Below are 21,813 nucleotides of genomic sequence, written 5' to 3' on the forward strand. Positions count from 1 at the left end.
GTAATTGATTCATCAGGAGGTCCTGCATGCCATGCAGTCGGACACACTTAAGCAAGCAATTTCCCCGCCCTCATAGCGTTATTAATTGGCCCATGGTATTGATGTACGGTTGATTTAAGATGAGTGTGTGAGTGAAATGAGCGAGTGATTTGCCGGTGGATCAGCGGGTTTAAAAAACTCTTCAAACAAGAGTTCTGCTAGAGATTCTAGTGAAAGATACAAGACCACATGAGGCTGATGCACCTGATACAACATATATATATATATATTTGAGTTCATGTAAAGGGACTCTGGTGCTTGTCTGTGGTCTGTCAGTAAAGGTTATGAGCTGAAAAAACGTTATCCATATTTACAGTATCATGTCGAATGTGCTCATGTCAAGGTACATGTAAGTGGAATGTAGCGGGCAGATAGCAATGTGATCCCACCTGAAATGACTTGCCATAATAGAATGGTGTGGTCATTAAATTGAGTTTGTGTGTATGTGTTTGTGTGTGTGTGTGCATGTGTGTGTTTGTGTGTGCGTGCATGTGTGTGTATCTGCGCACGCATAAGTATGTTTACCTGAGGCAGGGTCTCCTTAATGAGGTCTCTCAGGTTAATCTTCTCAACCTTAGCACTGCTTCCTGCCTAAGGCTCTGTAATGTCAACTCTGAGTGGTGCTTCCTGCCTAAGGCTCTGTAATGTCAACTCTGAGTAGTGCTTCCTGCCTAAGGGTCTGTAATGTCAACTCTGAGTGGTGCTTCCTGCCTAAGGGTCTGTAATGTCAACTCTGAGTGGTGCTTCCTGCCTAAGGGTCTGTAATGTCAACTCTGAGTAGTGCTTCCTGCCTAAGGGTCTGTAATGTCAACTCTGAGTAGTGCTTCCTGCCTAAGGCTCTGTAATGTCAACTCTGAGTGGTGCTTCCTGCCTAAGGCTCTGTAATGTCAACTCTGAGCAGTGCTTCGCAGTGCAGAGTTAGTCCATCCTGAAGTTGACAAAGCATGAAATGCGGCCGATCGGGTGCAGTGGCCACGGGACTATTTTTCTCTGAATGACAATATTCAGATTGAGAAGCATTAATGTCAGAAAGGCTTTTCATCTCGACAACAACAGTATATTGCTATCACTCTTTGATGGGAAGTCAGATTCAAAGCTGACAAGTCAATGTACTGTAAAGTTAGAACCAAAGACTTCTGTGTTACAGATGATATCACAAACTAGGCTTCTATCCAATTGGTGACAGTATTTCATGCAAATATTCTAAAATCCACAATATGCACATTTTCCCACCAGAGATGTGTTTCCATTAAATGGACTTGTTGCAGATAAAAGGCTGTGCGTGATGACGTAGTGCACATAAAAATAGCTATTGCAGTTAAAATCCCATGTACCGAATAAAAAAAATCAAATTTTCAACTCTGCTGATGGTTTTGTCACAAAGTTGCGTTGTATAGTGAATGATCCCACTCTGGTATTGACACCTGCGCTCTAGACAACAGCTTGCAGATTCAGTGCGGGTATAGTCTACATGATGAGATTATTATGGATGAATTACATCATTTTATTTCTCAAATGGAAGCCAGGCATCGATCGTCATGTCTCCAGAATAAGACCCTGGATATTTATTGTAAAGGAGCATCAAGCTCATCACCGTGCACTTTCACCACCCTGTGAAGTTCATCATCATTTATATCATCCCAGGTTGTGACTCCCAAGTTTACTTTGATATGATGGTTATTATATCAATATTATATTATAACAATATTTGCACATAAAAGCATTCCCACCACCATTTCTCGCATAATTAGTTTTACAGACACACAAAGATCCCACCATGTCTAGCGTGTTTTGTTTTGTCAACATTTGAAAAGTTTACTGCCAAATGTGTTGTTTCCATCAGACTAGTCGTGACACATGTACTTTACTTGCATAAAAAGGTTTGATGGAAACCTGGTTACAGAGGATCGTTTTATCACTTAGTCTATATATTTCAATGAGTAATTGGTGAGCATTTAGGGAATGTAAAGAATAGTGTTGAGACATTACATGTAACCTATCCTCTGCGGCCCCACGAGATCCATAGACTGTATCCCTGGGACTGCACTGCCTGTGTGGGCTGGATGTCAATGTCAGTTAGGTGTGAGGTGTACAACACCAGGGCAGGCTGAGGGAGCCAATCTGATATGGAACATATAGAGATCAAATATAAAGGCAAATATAGGACATATACTGAGTATACAAAACATTAGGAACTCTCTTTCCATGACATAGACTGACCGGGTGAATGCAGGTGAACGCTATGATTCCTTATTGATGTCACCTGTTAAATCCACTTCAATTAGTGAAGATGAAGGGAATTAGACAGGTTGAAGAGGGATTTTTAAACATTGAGACAATTGAGACATGGTTTGTGTATGTTGAAGGGTGAATGGGCAAGACAAAATATTTAAATGCCTTTTAACAGGGTATGGTTATAGGTGCCAGGCGCACCAGTTTGAGTGTGTCAAGAATTGCAATGCTGCTGGGTTTTTCATACTCAACAGTTTGTTGTGCTTCCCATTGGTGTCAGCATGGGCCAGCATCCCTGTGGAATGCTTTCGACACCTTGTAGAGTCCATGCCCCGAAGAATTGAGGCTGTTCTGATGGCAAAAGGGGATGCAAATCAGTATTAGAAAGGTGTCCTTAAGGTTTTGTACACTCAGTGTGTGTATATATATATATGTGTATTTTTGACAAATATTGAACTTGTATAAGGTTAGTCCTGTTTTGTAGGAGATTTCCCCTGCTGATTACAGAAGGAGGCCATGAAGGTGGTTCTGTCTCCATGTTGCTCTTTGTCCAACTACTCCTCCTTATCTTATCTCAAGTCAAGCCTGGACAATGTCACCATGTCTGGGCTTCCCGTTCACGTCATCACTATCAACTTGACTGTATCCATCCGCTCATGACAGTCTGGTATTGTTGGGAAAAGCCTACCTACAAAAGAGCTTGAAGGAGAATACAGGTTCAGGGATTTTTCTGCCCTTTTAGGCGGCCCGCCCAAGCAGTGTAAAACAAATACAAAATAATAATAATTTATCTTCGGGATGGAAAAACGCTTTCAGTGTAAACTTAAACAACTATAACCTGATATAAAGTATGTATAAAATATATAGGTCTTATATATTTTATAATATAAGCTTTGAGAACTAACAATGCTAGGCTGTCAGGGAGAATTGAACATTCCCAAAACAATGAATTTAGTAGTATTGATGTTGTTATGTTTATTATGTTTAAGCAAAAGAACACAGCATTAACTATGTCAAAATGCTTATAGTTGCAGGAAATTCGCTTTAAAACTGAAACATTTTCTCTCATCTCTATTGCAAAATGTGTAAAATTGCAGGAAGTTAGCTGTAAAACTGAAACAATTTCTCTCAATTCCCTGGAGAAATTTGTAGAATTACAGGAAATTGGTTTAAATATTCAAACATTTCTTTACACCACACTGCCAAGACGGCAAGGGGATACCTAGTCATTGCACAACTGAATGCATTCAACCGAAACGTGTCTTCTGCATTTGACCCCACCCCTCTGAGTTAGAGAGCTGCGGGGGGCTGCCTTAATAGACATTTTTAGCGCCCTGGAAGCAGTTGTTGTTGGGCTGCCTTGCAGAACAGCAGATTTTTCCACCTTGCCGGCTCAGGGATTCAAACAAGTGACCTTTCGGTTACTAGCCCAACACTTTTAACCACCAGGCTACCTAAAATGTTCTCTAAAATCCAGCCGCACCGACAGGCCGACCACACCCGTTACCACGCCCCCCTGCCACGCCCACCACCTAAACCGCTTTTTGATGGAGAAAAGTGTCCTGAGGTTTGCTCTGTATAGAGAAAGTTGGCATCTACCAGCACAGATAAGTTCTAAAGAAGAGGATTGGAACATTGCCTTGAAATAGCCCTCACAGATGCCTGCTCAATATTATGACAGTCTCTGAGAGCTGATATAGTCACAGCTAATAAGATGGTATGGCAGAAACCTCTCTAACTTCATGAGAAAGAAAGTGCTTTATTTTCCCCAAACTTTCTGACTGTATCAGGGAGAGAAGGAAAGCAAGATGTTTCCAGCCAAGCTAAATCTGTTTATTTATCCATTAGCTTACTAATGCGCTGGCCCCAGTCATATGTCTCTGGCTATTTAAATCCACTTGTATACAGTTGCACACACACACATTTGTCAGTAATTGCATCCCCAGCCTGGTGGTGGAATTCAGAATGACCTTCCATTGGATTTGGTCTGCACACCCTGCACTCTGCAGAGACAGAAAGAGAGTGGAAGTTCGCATAAAGTTGACTTTTCGCTCAGCAGAGATGCAGCTCTCCAACACTACACACTAATGTGAAATGTGACTGTACTACTTCCATTGGATCTATTTCAAAACCTCTCATCTCTAATCTCAGGCTCTTACAAGTCAAAGCCTGAAGTGACCCTTTACCAGGTGGTGGTCAGACCTTTGCCGAGCCAACATAGAGCAGCCTGGCTTGCTGTAGCGCCCTGGTCAATGTCCAGACGTGTGATTTAATATGTAGCTTTATGGCCTGACACCACAAGACAGGATCATAACATCAAAACCTCATTCAACCTCACAACCTCACTTTCCGAGCCAAGATATCTGTATGATTACGTTGAAAAATGTAATAACTGCAGTATGTTCGTTCTATTACTGGAAACCAGTAACCCAGAGGGCCTAGAGGGCCATATGTAGCCTTGGATGAAAGTTCCCTCCAGTGATTCCTCTCCTCTGGCCTCATAGTGAGAGCAGAAGAGCAGAGGCCACAAGGACTGTTGCGTGCTAACACTCTGGACCTCTGAAACTGCACTGTGTAATCAGGCAGAACATTTGCTCACAATCCAGGATTCCTGAGGAGAGGAGCAGAGCAGGAAGCACACACTATCATATCTCTTGTACAGACACTCATGCGTGTGCACGTGCGCGAACACACACTCGCACACATACACACACATGCATCCACACTCATCTAAACTCTTTCACAAATATGTCCATTCCACTTTCTAATTCTATGTCTCCCCATCAGATATGTTACTCACACTATTCTGCACACATACTCCAACCACTTGCCCTCAACCCCATCCACACAGATCCCCTCAGGAGCTAGTTCCTCTTGTTCCTCCTCACAACATCCCATACAGATCACTGCACTAACCATCATTCAGCTAATGCCTGTCTTTAGGGTTCTGGGCAAGAATGGGATTTCTTCCGAAATATTGCCCATCCCCTCGACACGTATCTCTGTGGGGTCATGAGTGCCTTCAGAACAGAATGCACTCTGGGATGGGTAGCTCAGACATGGCAGTAGTGTGCTGTCCCAGAATTCCTCTCTGTATGCAGTCACATCCTCCTAATGATGGAACAGGAATCACATCACTGAGAGTGACACCACATCACCTCAATTAAAAGTTCAAACCAGTCCCACACAAGGAGAAGGACCATTGTGAATATTAGATTGAGGTAGTCACGTTCTTTCTTTTTCTTCTCCTTTTTTAATCTGTTTTCTCTATTCAGCCAGCCACAAAGGTAACAAGTCACCGTTAGGTGGGAAATGAGGAAAGTCAGAGGTAACCAAGCCCACAATACATCACATGAGATTACATTTTTGTCCTATGCTATTAATTCCAGTGTATAGGAAAGACGTCTTTGTTTGCTATTAACCTTTTCAGAGCAACAAGGTAACAATTCACTCTCACCTTGGAATACAAAATATAACTGTTTGATAGCAATATTAACTCTCACAATCCTGACAATATAACTAGATGTTGGGAGTGTGAAAAGGAGTTAGTTCTACTGTGGTAGTATGGTAATATGGAAAATACATTTCTACTGTGGTGGTATGGTAATATGGAAAAGACTCTTCTACTGTGGTAGTATGGTAATATGGAAAAGACTGTTCTACTGTGGTAGTATGGTAATGTGAAATAGACTGTTCTACTGTGGTCGTATGGTAATATGAAAAGACTGTTCTACTGTGGTAGTATGGTAATATGAAAAAGACTGTTCTACTGTGGTAGTATGGTAATATGAAAAAGACTGTTCTACTGTGGTAGTATGGTAATATGGAAAATAGTTATTTCTACTGTGGTGGTATGGTAATGTGAAATAGACTGTTCTACTGTGGTAGTATGGTAATATGAAATAGACTGTTCTACTGTGGTAGTATGGTAATATGAAAAGACTGTTCTACTGTGTTAGTATGGTAATATGAAAAAGACTGTTCTACTGTGGTAGTATGAAAAGACTGTTCTACTGTGTTAGTATGGTAATATGAAAAAGACTGTTCTACTGTGGTAGTATGAAAAGACTGTTCTACTGTGGTGGTATGGTAATGTGAAATAGACTGTTCTACTGTGGTAGTATGGTAATATGAAATAGACTGTTCTACTGTGGTAGTATGGTAATATGAAAAAGACTGTTCTACTGTGGTAGTATGGTAATATGAAAAAGACTGTTCTACTGTGGTAGTATGAAAAGACTGTTCTACTGTGGTAATATGGAAAATACATTTCTACTGTGGTGGTATGGTAACATGGAAAATATATTTATACTGTGGTGGTATGGTAATATGGAAAATACATTTATACTGTGGTGGTATGGTCATATGGAAAAGACTGTTCTACTGTGGTGGTATGGTAATATGGAAAATATTGATCTACTGTGGTGGTATGGTAATATGGAAACCCTGGATGTACAGTAAGAGGGGGAGGAGTTCTAGGGATGTACAGTAAGATGGGGAGGAGTTCTAGCGATGTACAGTAAGAGGGGGAGGAGTTCTATGGATGTACAGTAAGAGGGGGAGGAGTTCTAGGGATGTACAGTAAGATGGGGAGGAGTTCTAGCGATGTACAGTAAGAGGGGGAGGAGTTCTAGGGATGTACAGTAAGAGGGGGAGGAGTTCTAAAAGAGAGAGCCTGGAGGTCACACTGCACCACAGTCTCAGCCAGCCTGTATACACACACACACACACACACACACACACACACACACACACACACACACACACACACACACACACACACACACACACACACACAGTCTGAGCATGTGCAATGCTGGCATCTCTACTAATTAATGGTAATTCAGTCAGTATGGTCCAAAACCAATAGAAACTGTCTCCCCACTTTCCCTTATCCTCCAGGTCACAGAGTAACATGTCTGGGTGTTATTATATATACAGTATAGTAGGTAGACTACTCCAGAAATGTTGTGGAACTAATGAGTTTCAATGGAAAAACATATATTCATTAGAACACTGCCTTTTATTCCCTCTGTTATGCTGTATTTAACAGTCAAACTAACCACATTCCTACAATGCCTGTAGCAGGCGTGCAATTCACTTTGCTTTGTGTTATCTTTTGTCCTCAGAAAATGGCTGAAGGGAACAAACAGCTTTGAGCCTTTCAGGATTTCCGTGTTTCCTGGAGGCGAGAATTGGCATAGAATGGTGTTTTGATGTTCGACAGAGGCTTCAGATGTGGCTAAAACAGAGAGAGAGGGAGCGAAAGCGAGGGGGAGGGTGGGTTGAGGGAGCTCGCTGTGGTGGTCTAAGGTGAGCCGTCTGCCTGTGCTGGTGGAACCCGTCACGACCATGAAACCATAGAATCAGCACAGCATATAGCTGTGTGTTCCTGACTGTTCCCGTCTGAGGGAGAAGTGGTTTAGTCATGGGCAGGGAAGGACACCTTGTGTGGTTGTCAGGCTGGTTTAAGACGGTCCAGGCTGAGACGAGACTGTGTGTGCCCCAGAGGACGATGGCTGAGTGTGGGCTGATGGATGCTGATGGATGCTGTGGAACCGGGTGCCTCCTCGCCGGGTGCTGATTTGATCTCGTCTCCATTCTTGAATGTACGCTGAAGCTTCTAGGGAGGTCACTGGGTCCCTTCTGTTTCACACTTACATAAACACACACACACACACACACACACACACACACACACACACACACACACACACACACACACACACACACACACACACACACACACACACACACACAGTGGTCCTTTGTAGCTCAGTTGGTAGAGCATGTCTCTTGTAACGCCAGTGTAATGGGTTTGATTCCCGAAACCACACATATGTAAAATGTATGAATGACTGTAGGTTTCTTGGATAAGACTGTCTGCTAAATGGCACTTACACATGAACATAACCCCCCCCCCCCCCGCCATAGTTAATGAACACATCTCCCCCATAGTTAATGTACACAGCTCACCCCATAGTTAATGCACACAACTCCCCCACATAGTTAATGAACACATCTCCCCCATAGTTAATGCACACAACTCCCCCCCCCATAGTTAATGCACACAACCCCCCCCCCCCCCCATAGTTAATGCCCACAACTCCCCCTCCCGTAGTTAATGCACACAACCCCCCCCCCCCATAGTTAATGCACACAACTCCCCCCCCCCCCCATAGTTAATGCCACAACTCCCCCTCCCGTAGTTAATGCCCACAACTCCCCCTCCCGTAGTTAATGCCCACAACTCCCCCTCCCGTAGTTAATGCCCACAACTCCCCCCCCCCATAGTTAATGCCCACAACTCCCCCCCCCATAGTTAATGCACACAACTCCCCCCCCATAGTTAATGCCCACAACTCCCCCTCCCGTAGTTAATGCCCACAACTCCCCTTCCCGTAGTTAATGTCCACAACTCCCCCCCGTAGTTAATGCCCACAACTCCCCCCCTGTAGTTAATGCCCACAACTCCCCCCCGTAGTTAATGCCCACAACTCCCCCCGTAGTTAATGCCCACAACTCCCCCCCGTAGTTAATGCCCACAACTCCCCCCCGTAGTTAATGCCCACAACTCCCCCCCGTAGTTAATGCCCACAACTCCCCCCATAGTTAATGAACACAACTCCCCCCGTAGTTAATGCCCACAACTCCCCCCCGTAGTTAATGCCCACAACTCCCCCCCTGTAGTTAATGCCCACAACTCCCCCCCGTAGTTAATGCCCACAACTCCCCCCCGTAGTTAATGCCCACAACTCCCCCCCCCGTAGTTAATGCCCACAACTCCCCCCCCGTAGTTAATGCCCACAACTCCCCCCGTAGTTAATGTCCACAACTCCCCCCCGTAGTTAATGCCCACAACTCCCCCCGTAGTTAATGCCCACAACTCCCCCCCGTAGTTAATGCCCACAACTGCCCCCCGTAGTTAATGTCCACAACTCCCCCACCCGTAGTTAATGCCCACAACTGCCCCCCGTAGTTAATGTCCACAACTCCCCCCCCCCCCGTAGTTAATGTCCACAACTCCCCCCGTAGTTAATGCCCACAACTCCCCCCCGTAGTTAATGCCCACAACTCCCCCCCGTAGTTAATGCCCACAACTCCCCCCCGTAGTTAATGCCCACAACTCCCCCCATAGTTAATGAACACAACTCCCCCCATAGTTAATGCCCACAACTCCCCCACCTGTAGTTAATGCCCACAACTCCCCCCGTAGTTAATGCCCACAACTCCCCCCCGTAGTTAATGCCCGCAACTGCCCCCCGTAGTTAATGTCCACAACTCCCCCACCCGTAGTTAATGCCCACAACTCCCCCCCGTAGTTAATGCCCACAACTCCCCCACCCGTAGTTAATGCCCACATCTCCCCCCGTAGTTAATGCCCACAACTCCCCCACCCGTAGTTAATGCCCACAACTCCCCCTCCCGTAGTTAATGCCCACAACTCCCCCTCCCGTAGTTAATGCCCACACCTCCCCCCCATAGTTAATGAACACAACTCCCCCCCATAGTTAATGAACACAACTCCCCCCCCCATAGTTAATGTACACACCTCCCCCCCCATAATTAATGAACACAACTGCCCCCCCGACCTCCCGTAGTTAATGCCCACAACTCCCCCACCCGTAGTTAATGTCCACAACTCCCCTTCCCGTAGTTAATGTCCACAACTCCCCTTCCCGTAGTTAATGTCCACAACTCCCCCCCTGTAGTTAATGTCCACAACTCCCCCCGTAGTTAATGCCCACAACTCCCCCCGTAGTTAATGCCCACAACTCCCCCCATAGTTAATGCCCACAACTCCCCCCCCCCCCCCGTAGTTAATGCCCACAACTCCCCCCCGTTGTTAATGTCCACAACTCCCCCCGTAGTTAATGTCCACAACTCCCCCCTGTAGTTAATGCCCACAACTCCCCCCCGTAGTTAATGCCCACAACTCCCCCCCGTAGTTAATGCCCACAACTGCCCCCCGTAGTTAATGTCCACAACTCCCCCACCCGTAGTTAATGCCCACAACTCCCCCGCCCGTAGTTAATGCCCACATCTCCCCCTCCCGTAGTTAATGCCCACAACTCCCCCCTGTAGTTAATGTCCACAACTCCCCCCCGTAGTTAATGCCCACAACTCCCCCCCGTAGTTAATGCCCACAACTCCCCCCTGTAGTTAATGCCCACAACTGTCCCCCGTAGTTAATGCCCACAACTCCCCCCTGTAGTTAATGCCCACTACTCCCCCCTGTAGTTAATGTCCACAACTCCCCCCTGTAGTTAATGCCCGCAACTCCCCCCCGTAGTTAATGTCCACAACTCCCCCCTGTAGTTAATGCCCACAACTGCCCCCCGTAGTTAATGCCCACAACTCCCCCCTGTAGTTAATGTCCACAACTCCCACCTGTAGTTAATGCCCACAACTCCCCCCCGTAGTTAATGCCCACAACTCCCCCACCCGTAGTTAATGTCCACAACTCCCCCACCCGTAGTTAATGTCCACAACTCCCCCACCCGTAGTTAATGCCCACAACTCCCCCGCCCGTAGTTAATGCCCACAACTCCCCCGCCCGTAGTTAATGCCCACATCTCCCCCTCCCGTAGTTAATGCCCACAACTCCCCCCTGTAGTTAATGTCCACAACTCCCCCCCTGTAGTTAATGCCCACAACTCCCCCCCGTAGTTAATGCCCACAACTCCCCCCCGCAGTTAATGCCCACAACTCCCCCACCCGTAGTTAATGTCCACAACTCCCCTTCCCGTAGTTAATGTCCACAACTCCCCCCCTGTAGTTAATGTCCACAACTCCCCCCCTGTAGTTAATGTCCACAACTCCCCCCCTGTAGTTAATGCCCACAACTCCCCCCCGTAGTTAATGTCCACAACTCCCCCCCGTAGTTAATGCCCACAACTCCCCCACCCGTAGTTAATGCCCACATCTCCCCCCCGTAGTTAATGCCCACAACTCCCCCACCCGTAGTTAATGCCCACAACTCCCCCTCCCGTAGTTAATGCCCACAACTCCCCCTCCCGTAGTTAATGCCCACACCTCCCCCCCATAGTTAATGAACACAACTCCCCCCCATAGTTAATGAACACAACTCCCCCCCCCATAGTTAATGTACACACCTCCCCCCCCATAATTAATGAACACAACTGCCCCCCCGACCTCCCGTAGTTAATGCCCACAACTCCCCCACCCGTAGTTAATGTCCACAACTCCCCTTCCCGTAGTTAATGTCCACAACTCCCCTTCCCGTAGTTAATGTCCACAACTCCCCTTCCCGTAGTTAATGTCCACAACTCCCCCCCTGTAGTTAATGTCCACAACTCCCCCCGTAGTTAATGCCCACAACTCCCCCCGTAGTTAATGCCCACAACTCCCCCCCCCCCCCCCCGTAGTTAATGCCCACAACTCCCCCCGTAGTTAATGTCCACAACTCCCCCCTGTAGTTAATGCCCACAACTCCCCCCGTAGTTAATGCCCACAACTCCCCCCCGTAGTTAATGTCCACAACTCCCCCTCGTAGTTAATGCCCACAACTCCCCCCCGTAGTTAATGCCCACAACTCCCCCCTGTAGTTAATGCCCACAACTGTCCCCCGTAGTTAATGCCCACAACTCCCCCCTGTAGTTAATGCCCACTACTCCCCCCTGTAGTTAATGTCCACAACTCCCCCCTGTAGTTAATGCCCACAACTCCCCCCCGTAGTTAATGTCCACAACTCCCCCCTGTAGTTAATGCCCACAACTGCCCCCCGTAGTTAATGCCCACAACTCCCCCCTGTAGTTAATGTCCACAACTCCCACCTGTAGTTAATGCCCACAACTCCCCCCCGTAGTTAATGCCCACAACTCCCCCCTGTAGTTAATGTCCACAACTCCCCCACCCGTAGTTAATGTCCACAACTCCCCCACCCGTAGTTAATGCCCACAACTCCCCCGCCCGTAGTTAATGCCCACAACTCCCCCGCCCGTAGTTAATGCCCACATCTCCCCCTCCCGTAGTTAATGCCCACAACTCCCCCCTGTAGTTAATGTCCACAACTCCCCCCCTGTAGTTAATGCCCACAACTCCCCCCCGTAGTTAATGCCCACAACTCCCCCCCGCAGTTAATGCCCACAACTCCCCCACCCGTAGTTAATGTCCACAACTCCCCTTCCCGTAGTTAATGTCCACAACTCCCCCCCTGTAGTTAATGTCCACAACTCCCCCCGTAGTTAATGCCCACAACTCCCCCCCTGTAGTTAATGCCCACAACTCCCCCCCGTAGTTAATGCCCACAACTGCCCCCCGTAGTTAATGCCCACAACTCCCCCCCCCCCGTAGTTAATGCCCACAACTCCCCCCCCCCCCCGTAGTTAATGCCCACAACTGCCCCCCGTAGTTAATGTCCACAACTCCCCCACCCGTAGTTAATGCCCACAACTCCCCCACCCGTAGTTAATGCCCACAACTCCCCCCCGTAGTTAATGCCCACAACTCCCCCTCCCGTAGTTAATGCCCACAACTCTTCCTTCCGTAGTTAATGCCCACAACCCCCCCCCCCCCCCCCATAGTTAATGAACACAACTCCCCCCCATAGTTAATGAACACAACTCCCCCCCATAGTTAATGAAAACAACTCCCCCCCATAGGTAATGCACACACCTCCCCCCCATAGTTAATGCACCCCCTCCCCCCATAATTAATGAACACAACTCCCCCCATTGTTAATGCACACAACTCCCCCCATAGTTAATGAACACAACTCCCCCCATAGTTAATGCACACAACTCCCCCCATAGTTAATGCACACAACTCCCCCCATAGTTAATGCACACAACTCCCCCCATAGTTAATGCACACAACTCCCCCCATAGTTAATGCACACAACTTCCCCCCATAGTTAATGAACACAATTCCCCCCCATATTTAATGCCCACAACCCCCCCATAGTTAATGAACACAACTCCCCTCACAGTTAATGCACACATCTCACCCCCCCATAGTTAATGAACACAACTCCCCCCCATAGTTAATACACACAACTCAGCCCCCCATAGTTAATACACACAACCCACCCCCCATAGTTAATGAACACAACTCCCCCCTCCACAGTTAATGAACACAACTCCCCCCATAGTTAATGAACACATCTCCCCCATAGTTAATTAACACAACTACTCCCCATAGTTAATGCACACAACTCCCCCCATAGTTAATGCACACAACTCCCCCCATAGTTAATGCACACAACTACCCCCCATAGTTAATTAACACAACTACTCCCCATAGTTAATGCACACAACTCCCCCCATAGTTAATGCACACAACTCCCCCACATAGTTAATGTACAGAAATGCTTTTCAACTCATGCTTTTCGGTTGTTGGCCATGATCTGTACTGTTTCAGCCCTTAATGGGATCTCACCTCATTGTTATCTACTGGGCCAACCCTCAACGTCGGATAGTAAGGGGCTTGGTAAGGTAGAGAGGCATGTTTGTGGAGTAGTTGTGAAGAGTCCTCAGTGTGAAGTGTTGTTGAAACAGACATAGACCACCACTGTGGCCTGACTGCCTGACTCCTCAGCACTGCTGATGATGGCTAATGGGAACCAACAGTTACTTTAGCACTCAACTAAGTGTCAAGTGCCAAATCTGATTTCAGTGTTGTGGTTAACCTTCAGTGTTAAGTGCCTACCCTTTCAAAGGAAATTGAAATTGGATAACTGACTGTGTGTGTGTGTGTGTGTTCCCCAGTGAGCATGACGTGGGGGAGGATGACATCTACGACTGTGTTCCCTGTGAGGATGATGGAGATGACATCTACGAGGACATCATCAAGGTGGAAGTACGACAACCCATGGTGAGAGCTTTGTGTTGGCTTGTGTTTATGTCATTCTCTGCGTGTCTCTTTATCCGTGTGCATGGGTGTGTCTGTCTGTGTGTGTGTGTGTGACCTCTCTGACTTATGATGCTATCTATCTGTCGGTGTGTGTTCTGCCCTGCTCATCTGCTGTGTTTTCCCTTCCTGACGCTGCAGATCAGATACATGCAGGTAAGTGCCCTGCCTCACCGATCTGTCATCCGGCTCTATCCAACAGTCTGTCTGAGACTGACGTGTCCCACAACCCCCTTCCCCTCAGATCAATGACCTACAGTACAGCACAGGTCAAGGGAAACCCTATCTGCCCCTATGTGTGTGTGACTCACCGTGACGTCAACATATCACCGTCAACAACATGACAGTCTCTCTGTGTGACATCATCAAAAGCCGCCACATGCCAGATCAAAACCCCGATACAGCCTCTCAATAAAACGCTGCTGTCATCAGTTCCTATGGCAGCTCTGTAGCGGTGCTCCCTGGTTGGGTGGTTGTTTTCTATTACCCAGCTGGATCTGGGCCTGGGAGTCTCTAATTGGCTGTGGTTTGACTTGATTATCCCCCTATTGTATTATCAGAACTGCTAATTAACATTCAGCCCGGTTCCAGATGACACAATAGAATGAATACTCCTCTCAACACAACAACCATGACTGTTGACAGACAATTGAGACAGAGATGATGTCAGAGATTTTTGCACGTTCGTATTATTATTCACAGATGTTTTTTATTTATATTTTTCAACTGTCTCTCAGTGTTGCATTGCGTGGTGATTCACTGATCTGATGCTGTTAGGCTAGCCAGCCTCCCACTCCTCTCCCTGCTACCCCCCAGCCGTTGGCCTCATGAGAAGCCCCCACAAACCGTAGACCCTATGAGTAATGCTCTGTGTTCCTCTGTTTGTTTTCCCTGTACTCGTTCTCCTCCTCTCCGTAATGGCGGGCCTGTTTGCGTGGCTAAATAAGTCTGGATGTGGCGGGCGGCTGCGTTTGCCTTGGCCGTTCCACGCTCCCCGGGTTGTCTCTGCTCTCCTCTGCTCTGTGGCTGGCCCCAGATGTTCCCCTGATACAGAGCTACATACACAGATGTTCATTAGCACTTGGCCAGCCAGCAGTCAACTCATACAAAGCCCCGGCTCCAGTGTTTATGTCACCGCTTTCCCACAACACGGACAATCGGCTCGCATTACACAACCTGGTCCCAGCAATTACAGTTCATCAGAAGTATCATATTCTATTGGATCATGTAGGAGTGCAGTGAGGAGGGAGAATTGGGATCATTTCATAAAAAATGCCCATCAAATTCCCATTGAGGGGTTTGGATGCAGTCCTGCGGGGCCTCTGGGGGTGGCGGGCTCTGTTCTGTTTACAGTCACAACTCCCTATTGGGCAGCTGAAACTCAAAGGGGAAATACATTGCGTCCTTCGTGTGTCCTTGTTACCTCATTCATTCGGCAGATGTTGAAGTCCATTTGGATGATGAGTAGTGTACATTGTATAGACTGGTAAACAGTGTATACAGGATGTGTACAGTACAATATGATTTGCAATAAAGACCTTGTCAGAGCATGACTAAATAGCAGCCCCATGCATTTGAGACCCATCATTAGACAATTAGCCACATGAACTACATTGTCAGTGACGTGTCATACAATGACAAAATGACAGCCCAGCATCAGTTCTCCTGCCGTTAATTACCTCCACAGAAAATGGGCATGACAGAAGACGACAAGAGAAACTGCTGCTTAGTGGAGATCCAGGAGACTGAGGCCAAGTACTACAAGACGCTGGAGGACATTGAGAAGGTGGGTGAGGGACGGAGGTGGGGAGAAGTTGTGTGTGTGCGGTGGGTGGCTGGCAGTGTTGGTTGTAGCTTTCTGCTAGAGTAGGTATGTTTTGTCACGTCTGACACAGGCAGGGAGCGGTGTGGAAATGTCAGCTATTGGCAGGTTCATTGGAGAGGACAAATGTCAGTGGAGCAGGTCGATGGGCTTATTATTGGCACGGTCCCATGGGAAGAGACCGATCCCCAGGGCTCTATGGATATACACTCGCGCCCACACACATACACACACACACACACACACACACACACAGTTCTCCCAAGGTTGTACATGATGTTTAGATCAGAGGATAAACAGCAGCTTCTCCATGATGAGAAATATATTCTTGTCAATAATATCCACTGGTTCCATTAGACTAAAGGTGTGTTTGTGTTTGCTGAGCCAATTAAACCAGAATCACTTTCTTATAATCAGAGGACTTGTTTGGGCTTGATTGAGTTGGGGTTAATAAAGCTGTCATCTCTTCATTGCATTTTAATAGATCTATTTGTTATCATTAAGATGATGTAATGTGACAAGCATACAATGACGTTAGTCAAACAACAGGGAACGTGTGCGCCAGTTAACATCGGTTTAGCAAACACAATCAGTGCTCGGCATTCACAGCATGTCATGGGCACTCTAAACGGACGGCTCGCACACGTCCTTGTGTCTGAGAGAGGGATTAGGCTAGCAACACCGAGAAGTACCACGTTCTAGTGAAGTCTGTTTTGAGATGTATTTTCCTTGGTGCCTAGCGCATGCCATTGAATTGAACCGGTGTTTTATTCACACCTTTACACGACCACTGATGTATCTACAATATCAACGGCTTGAGTCAAGCACAACTCTACTGTAGAGATGGAGGATCTTCATTTGACCGATATTGTCACCGTAAAATAATTGAACGTTTAGTCCATAATGTTGATTGATCGGTGGTTAGGCTATTAGCTGGCCGAAAGTAGGCTACATGAAAAGTGCAATACTGTTAATGTAACCGTGTGTTAGAGTGCATTTTCCAGTTTATTTATGTAAATCATAAAGATAATCTGCATTTCCTGCGGTGCAGGAAAATTCTCAGCAACAAATCAAATTACCTGTGTATTTTAATTTCACTACTGCTGTTTTGGTATTGTACAGAATTATATGATTCCCCTGAAGCAAGTTCTAAGTCCACAAGACATGGGGGCCATCTTTGTAAATCTGGAGGTGAGTACACGCTGGTGATGGTGATGATGAGAGTGATCCTTGTGTCAGTGTTGATGGTAGAGGTTGTGCTAAGAAGTGTGCCACCATGCTAAGTGTGGTTGTGCTGGATCCATACAGGATGTGATTAAGATCCACTCTGCTCTGCTGAGGGCCATCGACCTCAACATGGTGAGCGGAGGCAACGGTCTGGGGAAGATCTTCATAGACTTCAAGGAAAGGTTAGTAACCTCAAGGAGGTGTGTGTGTGTGTGTGTGTGTGTGTGTGTGTGTGTGTGTGTGTGTGTGTGTGTGTGTGCGTGCGTGCGTGTGATCAGTATTCCCTGTGCTGCCCTTTGTGCATGCAGTTGGATTTAGATGCACGATTTCCTGATAAGACCGGCTAAATGGGATTAGTTTCAACAGAATAAGTCAATTAATTTAAAACGCATGTAAGCAAATAGCTGACTGGGTCTGTAACACTGTAATAAAGAAAATAACCTAGTTAGGAGGATAGCAGCCTCTACATGTTCTGCGTTCTGTGTAGGGTGTGTATACTGTTGACATGGATTCCTGTCTTCTACTATGTTCATGAAACACAGTGGATAGAAGAGGAGGCAGTCGGAGCTCTAGAACACTCCAGCTGCAGTACAGTACTGTGGATGATGATTTGCATGCAAATGGTGGAGTGCTGTTGTGATTCCCGCTGCGCTGCTCACTAGGTAATTGTAATAATGGCTCTGGTAATGACAGGATGTAGCCATGACAGCCCTCCAGGAATGTTAGTCCTGATCCAGACTTATTCTGGGACATTCACATGGAGCTGGAGCCAAACCTCGGAAAGTATGTGTGTGTGTGTGTGTGTGTGTGTGTGTGTGTGTGTGTGTGTGTGTGTGTGTGTGTGTGTGTGTGTGTGTGTGTGTGTGTGTGTGTGTGCCTGTGTGAATGAGCATGTTTGTGTGTACACTGTGGATGGTGATCTGATTACAGTAAACACCTGGTAAGGGCGATGTACTGTATGCTTGCCGCCGTCCTCCCATCCCAAACAGACATCAGTGGATTTGTATAGTTTCAGTTTGTCAGATTGTGTAGGTAATTATCTCATTGCAAGGCTGCTCGGGGAGCTTGGAGAGCTGCATCACAACAGAGCTAGCGTGACGGCAACGACACTCTCTATCCCAATCTCCCCCCTCACTACCTCCCCAAACACAAACTCCTCCTCCCCATCTTGCTGATCTGATTGAGCTGTCCGTAGAGCTCAACTCTCTCACGCTATGCTAAACCAGGCCTGTGATGTGGGCTCTTCACTAATACATTACTGAAATACTACACTTTTAGGTCACTACACAGCTCCTAGTTATGGCCCACGGTCTAGTTATGGGCCAGCTGATGCTACTTAAGGCCAGGCTTCCACATTACTATGCTGTGTAGGATTAGAGTTGTGACTTGTAGGTTGAACTTCCTACACAGCATAGTAATGTGGAAGCCTGGCCTTAAGTAGCATCAGCTGGCAGACCAAGCGGTGGCCCATAACTAGACCGTGGGCCATAAGCAGGAGCTGATGCTGTTTAGCAACAGGCTAAACAGCTCTTTCCTCCCGCCCTCCCATCACCAGACCATTGAAAGATGTCAATGACAGGAAATGTTAATATTTACCTTCTGTGACATTCTACTGAATGTGGAACAAGAGAGTTTTTTGGGTAAATGATTAATTTGATTTACACAGTGCTGTGCTGAGCCGTGCGTCAGCTGCCTTTGGTATTCAGAAGATGATTGACAGACAAACTCCTGTTGTTTCACTATGAGTGGCTGGCTCTCTACCCGGTAACAGAGCCTGGAGAACCAGGGATTTGGCACCACTCAGATGGATCTATTCTCATAAAAGCCCCTTGTCGATTGGTTCTAAGGACCCGGCTTCGTTTAATTAATGTTGTTATCTCCGCTTCTAAGTCCCAGTGACCTTTGCAACAATAGGCCAGATTTGTCCTTTCTCTTTGAGAAATGAATAAAAAGCTTTTCAAGTTGTCATTGCTGCGCCCAGTGAATGATGAAAATGTCAATGTTCTCCACAGCACTGCAGCTAATGGCAGCTTTTCTAAAAGGTGCTAAGGCTTGGTGACGGGCTTAATGTACTGTTTAGAGGAAGGCAGACTACTTTTTTAAGTGTTCCCCATGTTGGTTTCCCATACCTTACATTGGCGTCTTGCCACTTTTCCCAAACCCCAAACTCATTTCCGGAGTATTCCGCACCCCTGATAACACTGTAATATGTACTTAGAGGCAAACAGAGAAGTGTTTCACCAGAGGGCGCCGCCAGCGTTCCCCTCCATTTGCTGTGTGCTGGATTTGTTCAGTGGAGGTGAGGAGGTCCCAATGCTTCGTGTCAGACAATATTATTACCTCTCTCTGCAGCCTGTCACTTCTGGTTTGCTGGGAGATTTCCTCGCCAGCCTGACACTGTATCCCAATGCCACTGCAGACTCCCTACAGAGGTGGGGAGAGCAGTAACTCCAAATTGTATTTTCTCTGAAATAATGTGCATGATGGCGTTCCCATAATGAGAGACTGTGTAGCTGCAGCAGGGGCGATATTACTGACCGGATGAGAGAGAGGAGGAATTTAAAGAGGGAATTTACACTGCACTGACTGAGGAACATGTCCCTCTCTCCCACGGGAGACCTCAGTCTAAAGTGACTGTGGCGTTTAGGGGTGGTTTCCACAACACGTTTACCGTCCATCTTCCGCCTTCACTCCCTCTCTCTTGTCCCTATCTAGTACTTTAGGCAGTTGGAACTGTACTGAACTATGGCCATATGAATACAACCCTAGACTGTTTGGTTCTTGCCGTTGTCACATCGCAGTAGGACATTTAGTCTAGGACACGTCTTGACAGGCGCTGCTACCCCTGAGACTGGCAGGCAACAGAGGCCAAGTGAATCAGGACTTTTCCCGCTTCACTTCAACACCTTTTCCCCATGACACGTCAAGCTCTTTGAGGGCCTGGCAGAAGCCGTCCTGTAGTCGACTGTCTAAAATAGAATCATCATCATCCAGTCTGTATGGCCATTAGAACATTGTTTGGTTAACAGAACCCTCATTACATTCATTTCCGTCCAATTATGCATTAGTTTATATGAGAGAGATGTAATGAAGGGAATGTGTTCATGAGCAATCGTCTGTACAGTCCATGGTGTTTCTGTGGTGTTGAGGTCTGCTTTATACAGTGGTGGCTCATATTGTTTTACCAGTCCGTCCTGTGAGTTATCCTTACCACTCTTGGATCAGTTTCTCTACTCTTAACGTGACGTTTTAGGGTTAGCTTAAGAGTTGAATTGCACAGATTCATAAACCACGTTACAATGCCTACTATTGACCAAGGCCCCCTTTAAATGTCTGTTTCATTCCTTTGCTCTACGAGAGAGAGAGAGAGAGAGAGCGAGAGAGAGAGCGTGAGAGAGAGAGAGCGTGAGACTGAGTCACTCACTCACTCAATCACTCCTAGAGCAAAGGAATGAAACATAGAAATTTAAAGGGAAAGAGAAAAGTGAAGTAGTACCTGTTGGTTTCTAAGGGATCTTAACTGCACATGTCTCCCAGTGAGATGTGTCCAGACATCAGGAGAGGCTGTGCCTGTCAGTGTCTCAGGGGCTAATTATGTCTGTGTGTGTACATGGCTTTGTGTGTGTGTGTGCAGTCATCTGTGTGTGTGCAAACAGTATGTTTGTGTGTGTGTGTAATCATCCCCTTTGTTCCACTGCCTGTATCTGGGAGAACAAAGACACTGACTCTCCTTTAGAACTGGAGCAACAAGAAAGCCTGTTATTAGAGGGGTCTGTAAGTATTAGCATTAGCACTGTGACATGTCCTCTCTGCTGTGTCATTGTCAGAGCAGGCCCTGTGTCCCATGTTGAGGCCTGTCACTGAGCAGGGGACAAATATCTCTGTTAGGATGGCCTATGTTCGCCGCCTCTCCTGCCTGGTTTTGGGGTGTTTTTAGTGGTGGTGGAGGAGCTCCAGAAAGTGGGCCCTCAGGCACAGAGGCACTGTCCCAGACACACTACACAGGCTACAGGAAACCCTGCTGTGAACGTTGCCTAACCCCCGACCAGCTGAGCTCTTCCTCTCTTGTGCAGGTTTTTCATCTGTCTCCTCCTGTTTTCTCTATATCTTTCTCCCTCGCCCCCCTGCTTTCTGTCTTTCTTTCTTTCTTTATGTCTGTCTGTCTGTCTGTCTGTCTGTCTGTCTGTCTGTCTGTCTTATTCTTCTTATATCCAAAAGGATTCAAAACCTTGTGTCTAGTCTCAGTGTGTGTCTAATGTACCCGTAATCCATTGTCTCACACTCTCATCACAATATCACTTTCCCCACCAGTCCCTCTACCTTCAACATCACACTCCTGAAATGGCCTCGTAAAATAAGACCTTCATGTTCAATTAGGTCTGTGACACGTGTCATTAGAGGGTGTGGCTGACACCTGTCCCCGGACCCTCAGGATGCTGAATCTAACTGCCTCTGCCTGGCTGCTGTCTCATTATTGACCAAGGCCCCCATTAATCTTCATGAGAGGAGAGGAGCTGTCTCCCTGGTTGTGGATCAGGCCCTAATCATGCCCTTGTTAGCCCCAGGCCTCGCTGTCTCTGACCCAGGCCCAGGCAGAGAGCCTCACAGTGGGTGGCCATAGC

The 21,813-nt window shown here is 46.9% G+C and overlaps 1 protein-coding gene across 1 annotated transcript in view; it reads left to right on the top strand.

Annotated features, from left to right (window-relative positions):
• LOC120021010 (guanine nucleotide exchange factor VAV2-like) overlaps positions 1-21,813 on the top strand; it is a 54,754-nt gene that overhangs the window by 9,101 nt on the left and 23,840 nt on the right. The window contains exons 4-7 of the mRNA XM_038964670.1: positions 14,001-14,106; positions 15,830-15,928; positions 17,087-17,155; positions 17,273-17,373. Of these exons, the coding sequence (XP_038820598.1) occupies positions 14,001-14,106; positions 15,830-15,928; positions 17,087-17,155; positions 17,273-17,373 (375 nt within the window). The remainder of the gene's footprint in view (positions 1-14,000; positions 14,107-15,829; positions 15,929-17,086; positions 17,156-17,272; positions 17,374-21,813) is intronic.

Source organism: Salvelinus namaycush, chromosome 26 (genome assembly GCF_016432855.1).
Source record: "Salvelinus namaycush isolate Seneca chromosome 26, SaNama_1.0, whole genome shotgun sequence".
NCBI classification, from domain to species: Eukaryota; Metazoa; Chordata; class Actinopteri; order Salmoniformes; family Salmonidae; genus Salvelinus; species Salvelinus namaycush.